Below are 11,292 nucleotides of genomic sequence, written 5' to 3' on the forward strand. Positions count from 1 at the left end.
AAGGAAAGAGGAGGGGCCATGACGTTGAATTACGGTAGAAAATGCTAATCGTTGTTGACAACGGCGGCATAAATTACTATGAAGGGTTAACATGTGGGCGGAGCTGCAGGCCTGTAACTTACTAAAGCTTGGTTAAGGAATTTGAAAATTCCCGCTCAGTGGTGACGGCTTTTTCTTTATGTCCCATGAGGTCGCAGGACGCGCGGCTATTAGGAAACCTGCTCCTGGGGAGCGGTCAGTGGTCGCTCGCTTTCCATACAGGAGTATCCTAGATTTCCCGGCTCAGGAGAGCAGTATCCGCTCTATAATACAGAACCCGCGGACCCTGAATGGATGGGAATCGTGAAGCCGCGTTATCCACAGACAGGGATCTGCCCCGAATGTACAACCTGGAGACAAGAACTGCGCCCACCCCAGTCCCACAGCTACTATCAGACTCCTGGAAAAAATGAAGAAAGGTCTTAGTGGGTGTGAGGAACGGAGCAACAATACAGGGAGCGCAGGTAACATTCAGTGGGGAATGAAAACTCACCACAATCACCACTTCTGCCGCCTACACTTTTAACGGCTCTGATGGAAGAAGCCCCCACTAACTGCAGACCGAGCAGCGATAACCAGGGGGCATAAGACAGAATGGAAGATATTAGCTCGTCTCGGAGGATGTGGTGGCTCTGAGAAGAGCCTTTGTGTTGTACTCGGGGTGCAGGACAGATCTAGGCCCTCTCCCCACGGATGCGGCGGGCCAGCTGGATATCTTTGGGCATGATGGTGACCCTCTTAGCGTGGATGGCGCACAGATTTGTGTCCTCAAACAGCCCCACCAGATAAGCCTCGCTGGCCTCCTGCAGGGCCATGACGGCCGAGCTCTGGAAGCGGAGATCGGTCTTGAAGTCCTGGGCGATTTCTCTTACCAGGCGCTGGAAGGGAAGCTTACGGATCAGCAGCTCCGTGGACTTCTGGTACCGGCGGATCTCACGGAGAGCGACTGTGCCTGGCCGGTAGCGGTGAGGCTTCTTCACTCCGCCGGTGGCGGGAGCGCTCTTCCTGGCGGCCTTAGTGGCCAGCTGCTTGCGTGGAGCTTTCCCTCCGGTGGATTTACGGGCGGTCTGCTTAGTTCTGGCCATAGCTCAGTATAGCGGAGAACAGATGTGATGAGGAGCAGCGCAGAGAGCAGGAGATTTATACTCTGCTGCTCGTTTTCCCGCTTCATGCAGAGCACCCCATTGGATAATTCATAAAATAACACGAGCTGCCAATAGGATGCGATGTCCGCGACCAATCATTGCTCACAGGAGGCGGAGCCTGAGGGCCAGTAATCCCGCCCTACAGATGCGGGTGGGGTCTCCGCAGCTCCCCCTTGTGGGTAGTGTCTGTATCAGAGCAGCGGGTGTTACAGGAGCCGCCGATGTGCCTGTATTTGTATCTTCCCGCAGAGCTGTACAGCGCCGCTCCCTCCTCCTCCTCATCCTAACGCGGATTTCTATGTTCCCGGCTCCAAAATCTGATGATAGTGATGCGGGTACATGTGACTTGTAGGCTCCAATCTGCGCTCACAAGGGAGCAGCGACAGAAGAGCTCATTACACGCGCATCACTCCCGCTGCTGTGACCTGCAGGACGCGGCCGGGTGTGATCAGCTGCACACGTGATATGGCGGGAATACAGCGCCAGAGCCGGGGAATAATAGCCCTCATTATAGTGACACCAGTGTGCGGGATCCTGTAGATGGCGACACTGTGCGGAAGAATGAAAATACAATGTCCGCTCCTGATCACAGCTCTGCCGGGACAAGGTGTTGGCTCTGAAAAGAGCCTTTGTGAGGGAGTATCAGGGCGGCTGCAGCTTATTTCTTAGCCGCGGGCTTCTTGGCTTTCGCCGCTTTCTTAGCCGGACTCTTGGCAGCTTTGGGTTTTGCCGCCTTCTTAGCCGGGCTATTTGTCACTTTCTTGGGCTTCGGAGCGGCCTTCTTCTTGGGGCTCTTTGCCGCCTTCTTGGCAGCTGCGGGCTTCTTGGCCTTTTTCGGGCTCTTCTTGGCCGCGGTCGGGGCCTTCTTAGGAGATTTGGCCGCTTTCTTGGCTGCAGCGGGTTTCTTGGCCGCAGCTGCTGGCTTCTTCTTGGCCACCTTGTCCTTGGTCTCCTGCTTCTTGTTCAGCTTGAAGGATCCGGAGGCGCCGCTGCCCTTCACCTGGAGCAGGACGCCTTTGGTGACCAGACTCTTGACGCCCAGCTTCACCCGGCTGTTGTTCTTCTCTACATCGTAGCCTCGGGCAGTCAGGACCTTCTTCACGGCGGCCAGAGAGACCCCACTGCGCTCCTTAGAGGCGGACACGGCATTGACAATCAGCTCGGAGACGCTGGGACCGGAGGATTTCTTGCTTTTCTTGGCGGCCCCGGATTTCTTCGGCTGCTTCTTAGATTTGGCGGCCGGTTCGGCGGCAGGAGGAGCGGCGGCTGGTGCGGTCTCTGCCATCGTGTGATGCGGAAATAAACCACAAAAAAATCTCCTTTGAGGAAAACACTGAGGCCGGAGCTGGAGGCGTCTGTTCTATATACAGTCTTACTGCGCACTGATTGGCTGCTGAGCTGCACCGTCCTGAGCTTCTATTGGCTGACACTGAACACAGACCCCGCCTTCTCCCGACCGTACCAGAGTGAAGCTCCGCTCTCCCCTTGTGCTTCCCTGCCCGGGATAAAAGCCCTTTATCGGCTACAGCCGGACGGGTGAGCGCGCTTTCTCCAGCACTTCCCATCCTCCAACATCTCCACTGAGCGTTTGTAGCCGTCACTACCAGAGAAGCCGGGAAACAGCGGAGAGAAGGTCCCGGGATCATCGCCGCCGTCCTCCCGATCTGCTCATCACTAAGGTGTCCGAGAAAATAAAACTGCTGCGGGAGCTCGTCCTCCTATTCCGGGTCCTTGTTACCACCACGGGGATCTTCACTACAATTTATATCGTACAGGCTGCAGATTATACTATGTGCGGGCGACCTGGAGCTGCTGAGAGCGCAGAAGGGTAACACAGGCGATGGCCCCCGCTGCCTGCACCTCCCTGAGCTGGAATATAAATCTACCCCGTGTGTGCAGCGTATTGGGGTAACCAGGTCTCCACATTAGTAGATCATACCCATAGGTAGATGAGTGCAATCTCCTGCAGAATATTGTGTCTTATCCTCTGTGAAGCTTTTATCTCTGAGGCCTGTACTGGTGGGAAGAGCTGTGATGAGGCGATGACTTCACAATGAGACTCACTCCATCATCTAAAAGCAGAAAAATCCATGTGTAATCACGGAAATATTAATTCACGCATCAGAAACAAACTGCTGTGGAAATGGTGAAATACTGAGGAAGTAGCAGAGACACAAAATGCATAACACACACAGCACAGCTGTAAATACTGCACAGACTACACAATCAGCAAACTTATGTGTCCATAATAATAATAGAGCAGTGTATAGAGCATATACAGCAGTGTGTGCATGATATACAGCAATGTGTGCATGATATACAGCAGTGTGTGCATGATATACAGCAGTGTGTGCATGATATACAGCAGTGTGTGCATGATATGCAGCAGTGTGTGCATGATATACAGCAGTGTGTGCATGATATGCAGCAGTGTGTGCATGATATACAGCAGTGTGTGCATGATATACAGCAGTGTGTGCATGATATACAGCAGTGTGTGCATGATATACGCCAGTGTGTGCATGATATACTATTCTGCGCAGGGTGTTCAGGCTACACGGTAATGTATACACTATATACAGCAGTGCATACATGACATACAGCAGTGTGTACAGTACTGTATACACAGCAGTGTGTTGAACATATTCAGCAGTATACAATATATACAGCAGTGTGTACAGTATATATAGCAGTTTGAAACGAGGGCTTCTCAATGCGACTCACTCCCCCATCTAAAACAGGAAAAGCCCTGTGTGATCACTGAAATATTAATTCACCCATCTGATACCAACTATTGTGCAAAAGGTGAAATACGGAGGAAGAAGCGCAGACCAAAAATGCAGAATCAGTACAGAGCACAGCTGTATACAATGCACAGACTGCACAACTAGCACAGCACACATCAACAGTCTTATTTGTGTCTATAATAATAAAGCAGTGTGCACATTATATGCAGCAGTTTACAGTGTGTACAGAATAGGCAGCAGTATTTCCAGTATATACAGCAGTACATACAGAGTATACAGCAGTGTATACAGTACAATTTCCTCTTATGCTTACTTTCTGCAGACTTGCAGAGAAGAGAACACGGAACATCTTCCTGATGCATCTGTGAACTTTAACAATTCTCCAAAAAGTGCTCCGAACGGTGGAAGACTGTCTGCTAAAGAGCCGGGAAGGTTTGAAGACATGGAGAAATCTGACAAGGTTCATTATCAACGAGAAATCTAAGCTTACATGACACCAAAAAGAAAGAAAGAAAAAAAGATGTTTAAGGACCCAAATGCACTAAAGAGACCACCCTCTGCTTTCTTTTTGTTTTGCTCCAACTTCCGTCCTGAAGTGAAAGGAGAGCGGCCAGGTCTGACCATTGGGGACATTGCAAAGAAAGTGGGAGAGATGTGGAATAACATTTCATCAGATGACAAGGTGCCTTACAAGAAAGCACCCAAAGTGAAGGAGAAGTTCAAGAAGAAAAGCAAGCAAAGAATGCCACAAAACAAGCATTACCATGTATAACTGTAATATAACAATCTGTATTAGAACACATGACACAAGTTAAAAACAATTACAAAAAACATCCAAACGGTGCCTAGGTATCCGTTAGCAATAGATAAATAGATTGAAAGATATATATATATATGTCCAACAATGTAGACCAGCTCACTCCTGTGAGCCACCTGGAACCTCAGCTGACCTGGTTAACTCCGTTGTGTATATATATATATATATATATATATATATGTGTGTATATATATATATATATATATATATATATATATATATATATATATATATATATATATATATATATATATATATGTATATATATATATATATACATACTTATGTGTATATATATATATTTACACAGATCTACAGATCACAGATTTACACAGATCATACTTCAGCAGACCTTGCAATAATGCCTGCTAACAGCAAATATGTGTTTGGTTTGATCCAAGCCAACAAAAGATCAAGATAAGAAGTGCGGGGAAATGTCTATTGTAAATGGGAGTGAACAAAACACCCCATGAATAAATCACGGATAACGGACAAAGACGCTAATTAGCAAAAAAAATCAATATGCATATCTGCAAGGTAAAAATGCATGTAATACAGACCATCTATAGGCGAGAAGCAAGATGGAGATAAGACAAGTCCACGGAGAACAAAACACTCGGTCAGAAACCATTAGAAGCACATATGGGCAAAATGCGCTATATAATACCACATTTGCTATTAGCAGGCACTATTGCATGGTCTGTTGGAGTATAATCTGTACAATTTTGTGGCTGGCTATATCTATATATACACACACTTTTATTCTATTTATCTGTTGATAAGGGACACCAAGCATCATTTGGATTTTTTTTTTTTGTTACTCATTTGCTGTCATGTGTTCTACACTTTATACAGATTGTTATTTTACAGTTATGCATGGTGATCCTTGTTGTATGGCATTCTTTCCTTGCTTTTCTTTCTGAATTAGTCTTTCTGCCATAAGTGAGCCCATATTATGGGGTAGTGCCCTCCCTCTCTTTACATTAGAAGTTCAAGAAGGATAGAGCAAAACTAGGCCCGTGCTGAACCCCAAAAAAGCAAAAGAGCTTTTCTAAAGTTAAAAAACAAAGAAAATCTATGAATATGTAGTTTTGTTTCTAAAACTGTATTTATTTCCGTTTTATTTAAATTCAGTGTATACAGCAGTGTGTATGATATATACAGTCGTCTGCACAGCGGGCGCAGCCTATGATATCTGGGAGTGTCATAGGCTGCGCCCGCTGCATCTCATTGGTGTCTTCACTAAACAAGAGGCTTTAGATCCATCCAATGGTGAGAAGGGAGGGCGGGGCAGCACCCGATAAAAGCGAATGAGGAACCAGAACTGACATCACACACGAATTGTGTTTACTTTGAGCTGTTGGAGAGAAGATCAGAGCGATGTCTGGACGCGGCAAACAAGGAGGGAAGGCCCGTGCTAAGGCCAAGACCCGCTCATCCCGGGCAGGACTGCAGTTCCCGGTCGGTCGTGTGCACAGGCTTCTCCGCAAGGGCAATTACGCCGAGAGAGTGGGCGCCGGCGCTCCGGTCTACCTGGCCGCTGTGCTCGAGTATCTGACCGCTGAGATCCTGGAATTGGCCGGCAATGCTGCCCGGGACAACAAGAAGACCCGCATCATCCCCCGGCACCTGCAGCTGGCCGTGCGCAATGATGAGGAGCTGAACAGGCTGCTGGGTGGGGTGACCATTGCCCAGGGAGGCGTCCTGCCCAACATCCAGGCCGTGCTGCTGCCCAAGAAGACCGAGAGCGGCAAGAAGAGCAAGTGAGCGCCACTGATCCCGCATCATCCACAACACAAAGGCTCTTCTAAGAGCCACCACATCCTCCTCATCAGAGCTGAGGCTGCCGATATCGGCCGATGTCAGCACTTCTCCCCGTGTTTAACAGAAGCACCAGGCTGTGTATAGATTCCTGTACGATCCGCACTCCTGTGCTGCGTTTCTTATAGAGCAGATATTCAGGGTAGTATTATTATTATAACGCCATTTATTCCATGGCGCTTTACAAGTGAAAGAGGGTATACCTACAACAGTCATTAACAGTACAAAACAGACTGGTACAGGAGGAGAGAGGACCCTGCCCGCGAGGGCTTAGTCTACAGGGAATGGGTGAGGACACAATAGGTGAGGACAGAGCTGGTTGCGCAATGGTGTACTGGACTGAGGGCTATTGTAGGTTGTAGGCTGCTTGAAAGAGGTGGGTCTTGAGGTTCCTCTTGAAGCTTTCCACAGTAGGGGTGAGTCTGATGTGCTGAGGTAGAGCGTTCCAGAGTATGGGGGATACACGGGAGAAATCTTGTACACGATTGTGGGAAGAGGAGATGAGAGGAGCAGAGAAGGAAATCTTGTGAGGATCTGAGGTTGCCTGCATATAGGGGAGATTATATTGTGAGGATTCAGGTCTGGGGCAGCTCTACAATACTCCGGATACAGCGCAGTCCTGTCCTCCAGACCTGCTGCCCCCGCACACGGTGATCGCGCTGGATGGAGGATGAGCCGCCATTATTATTCTGAAGGGTTATCATTAATCTTCGGTGGCCGCCATCGATCCGAGACTAAAGTGCCCAAGACGCGGTGATTACACGGAGTCTATAAACCCGGTACAGTGCGTCCATCTATCCAGCTGCCTCATACAGCGTTATTCCCGGTGAATATTCGCTGCACCCGATCACCCACACGGGTCTCACCCTAAAAATATCATTAAAGCAGCATCAACACATTTATCTCACAGCAGAACTTTGCTTCTTACTCTGTAGTGACCGCAGCACAGCAGGATATGGACTGTGCTCAGATATCGCCATGTTCGGCTATACCACCCCCATCATGTACCCGGTGTTATATGATCAGCCACATGATAGATCAGTGAGAGCGGACAGCATTCACCAGGGCACAGGAGATCCGCCCTCCGCTCACCCCACAGCAGCAGGACATTGTAGCCTTTCAGGTAGATGTGGGTGGCTCTGAAAAGAGCCTTTGTGTTGTCAGAATAGAGCAGAATTAACCTCCGAAGCCGTAGAGAGTGCGGCCCTGGCGCTTCAGCGCGTACACCACGTCCATGGCGGTGACGGTCTTCCTCTTGGCGTGCTCGGTGTAGGTGACGGCGTCACGGATCACATTCTCCAGGAAAACTTTCAGGACTCCGCGAGTCTCTTCGTAGATGAGGCCGGAGATGCGCTTGACGCCTCCTCTGCGGGCGAGACGGCGGATGGCGGGCTTGGTGATGCCCTGGATGTTATCACGGAGCACCTTCCTGTGCCGCTTGGCGCCGCCTTTCCCGAGACCTTTTCCTCCTTTACCGCGACCAGACATCTTCAGAGCAGATAGCATAAAACAAGTGAGAAACGGCCTCTGACTCCTCCTTTATGTAGAGGATGGTCGGACCAGAAGGAGAACTGAGGAGATGACGCGTGTCCGGGGCGTGTTTTACAGACTGAGAACTCCGCCCTTTCCTCTGCTGATTGGCTGAATGCGGAACTGTTAGGGAGTTTGAATTTACCGCCCTTTGTGCTTCTGCAGTTCTTTTGACTCTAGATATCCAGCTGGCCCGCCGCATCCGTGGGGAGAGGGCCTAGATCTGTCCTGCACCCCGAGTACAACACAAAGGCTCTTCTCAGAGCCACCACATCCTCCTCATCAGAGCTGGTGCCGCTTCTATCCGCCATTATGTTCCGTACTAGTGTCTGCACCAGACGGTTTATTTAGCAATGTCGGTATCTACATCCATCCTCCATTACTGCGATTACTGCGGAGCTGGAAGTCAATGCGGGAAATAATCGGATTGATTTTGCTCCATATTCCTGAGATCAGACACGTGCGGGCAGTGAGTGATACAGTAAACTTCACCCATTAATGTAAGATTCTAGGTGACCGCCCGTGTGCGCAGGTACATAGCGGACTAGATCTGTCCTGATCACCTCAATATCAGTCTTATCATCACCAAGATCACTTTGAAGAGCTGATTCCTCACATGCTCCTGTTATTTTGCTCTGAGTTGTTTTGTTCTAAGTATCCGGGGCTCTGGAGAGATGATCTGTCCACACACGGCCACAGTGCCAGCAGTGCAAGGGTCTGGATCTGGCGACAAAACTCCTACAAACCTATATAATTACATGAATAGTATATAGCCAAGTACTACACTGCTAACAAAGGCATAATTGTAGTCACAAACATGCAGTCATTCCATCAAATAATAAGAATTGATTGACATGTAAAGTGCTTCAATGCAGGAGGAATATTTTTGCAAAAAAACAGGGATTATATAAAACAAAATAGAATGAATAGAATAGACCCCCCTCACTTCTGGTCTGATGAAGCCTGCTCTGTGACAAAATGCGGTTACCTCTCCTGGGGGGGCTCCAGACCCTTGCACTGCTGGCACTTTATCCCTGCATTGATTTACATTCTATTCTGGTATGTTATCCCTTTTTTTGCAAAAAAAGATTCCTCCAGCATGGTAGCACTTTATATGTTATTACTTGTTATTTGCTGGAATGGCTACAAGGTTGTGACTACAATTGTTATGACTTTGGCAGCAGGGTGGTACTTACCCATATGTAATTACACAGGTCTGTAGTGTTTTTTTTTTCCTGCCAGAAGTCTATTGCATCTGTCATCTTTTCCTCTTTTTTATATACAATATTTGTATCTCATGTGGTTTTTGTACCCAAATAAATATTTGTCATTGTTTTGCAGGGTACCACACTTGTTTCTCCACTTTTTTCTCCCCAATCCTTTATTAGTGGTTTTGCAAACACCCCATGGGTAACCAAACAGGTCTCCCTGAGGTCTCTCTATTTACTCGATCTTTTTACTAGTATTTACTTGGATAATATCTGAAGAATTTAGCTTTTTCTAAGCTTCTATTGCTATGGACCTTTTGCTGCGGAAATTACTTGAGAAATGTTTGAAATCTTTCTGCAGACATTTCCCAGCAAAACCTATGGGAAAAAAAAATAGCTGTGCGCACGCTGCGTTTTTTTCTAAAGAAAATTCTTTCTGCAGAATTTCTTGAGAACATTTCTTGATAAAATGTGCATGTCGTTTCTTTTCCGCAGGGACCTCCGGTATTTCACTCCATTCACTGTAATGTAATCGCGAAATACCGCAGGTAGCAAATGATGTGCGGTATACCCTCGGTATAGCCACGATTTACCTGCGGTAATGCTCATCACTGGCTGCGGTTTTGCAGGAAGGGATGTCACTATGACAGGAAGAGGAAGCAGAGCAGAGTAAACACACACATCACACTCCCTGGACGACGCACAGAAGCACTTCCGTGTGACCTCCAGGTGCCCGTGCAGTCTGTGTCCCCCTCCAACCCCGTGGCTGCCTGCCCTGCAGTGTCAGTGTCTGCCCGCAGTGTCAGCAGCTTCTCACGCTGCAGTGCGTGCAGCCGCGGGGATGACGAGTGCTGCTGTCAGGAGGTTAGATGAGATCATTACCTGCTGTGACGATCTCCTGCCTCCTGACGTCAGCGCGGTCACTGCCGTCTATGCCCGTCTCGCGGGCGGCCTGAGACTGTCACTAGCGGTGACGTCACAGGCTCTCGCGATACTGCTGAGAACGCGGAGGGCATAGAAGTCAGTGACAGCGCTGACATCAGGAGAGCAGGAGATCGTCATAGCAGGTAATATCTCATCTAACCTCCTGATGGCAGCGCTCGTCATCCCCTGCAGTGACCTGGGCTGACCTATTGATGTTCGCTCAGGTCACGGCATTACTCTCCCAGCCAATGGGGAACATTCTGTTCTTCATTGACTGGGACAGTGACTATGGTATGGATCGACGTGGGACGCCCTTATTGGATTACGCCGGACCTGGAATTGATTGTTCTTTTCAATAAATTGGTGAAAGAGGGAATGTTTTGGGGAGTGTTTTTTCAAATAAAACTTTTTTGTTGTCTTTTTTTTTTTTCTTACTGACTGGGTTGGTGATATCAGGTATCTGATAGACGCCGTGACACCACGAACCCCAGGGCTTGATGCCAGGTGACATTATACATCTGAAGAAAAAACAAAAAGCCAGCACTAAATGTGCACTTCAGCACTAAAAATTCCAAACTGTACTTATTATAAAAATTTTTGAGATTTTTGGCAAAAAATTGCAATTTCTTGAGCTACCCCGCCACGTCACGGCAAATCTCATTTGGGGCAGTCCTACACTAAAATATTTTTATAAAATGTGCCATACGGCCTCACATATGAATAGTAGAACTGCTCTTAGCAGCACTCACCTGGTCTATTTCAATCCCGTACCCATGACTGAGTCATGGCCGTGGGCGGGACAGGTCCAAGCAAATGCTGCATGAAGTAAATAGACTGTGGACAGGGCCTGATGACTGAATGTGAACAGTCACCAACCGCCAAAATCTAGACAGGTGGAATACATCCCAAATTGGGGATATATATACATTTATGTGCAAAGGGTGTGGTGTAAATAAGGGTACAAAATTGTAAAAACAAAAACTGCGTCTAAAAATAAAATGTGAGTGTAATTCAATAATGTGTCAGAAAAACAGAATATAGTTGTGTGATGTATATTATTG

General features: G+C 47.9%; 2 protein-coding genes across 2 annotated transcripts; both read right to left on the bottom strand.

Moving 5' to 3' along the window:
- Positions 1 to 713: 713 nt before the first annotated feature.
- Positions 714 to 1,124, bottom strand: LOC142246735 (histone H3). The gene has a single exon (XM_075319786.1). The coding sequence runs from the start codon at positions 1,122 to 1,124 to the stop codon at positions 714 to 716; it is 411 nt and encodes a 136-aa protein (XP_075175901.1).
- A 718-nt stretch (positions 1,125 to 1,842) lies between these two features.
- Positions 1,843 to 2,469, bottom strand: LOC142246736 (histone H1.3-like). The gene has a single exon (XM_075319787.1). It carries the CDS (start codon positions 2,467 to 2,469, stop codon positions 1,843 to 1,845), a length of 627 nt encoding a protein of 208 aa, XP_075175902.1.
- Between the last annotated feature and the right edge of the window lie 8,823 nt (positions 2,470 to 11,292).

Source organism: Anomaloglossus baeobatrachus, chromosome 7 (genome assembly GCF_048569485.1).
Source record: "Anomaloglossus baeobatrachus isolate aAnoBae1 chromosome 7, aAnoBae1.hap1, whole genome shotgun sequence".
NCBI lineage: Eukaryota > Metazoa > Chordata > Amphibia > Anura > Aromobatidae > Anomaloglossus > Anomaloglossus baeobatrachus.

Excerpts from the sequence above, each read along its gene's own strand:
- LOC142246736 (XM_075319787.1), bottom strand. The coding sequence starts at position 2,469 with ATGGCAGAGACCGCACCAGCCGCCGCTCCTCCTGCCGCCGAACCGGCC.
- LOC142246735 (XM_075319786.1), bottom strand. The coding sequence starts at position 1,124 with ATGGCCAGAACTAAGCAGACCGCCCGTAAATCCACCGGAGGGAAAGCT.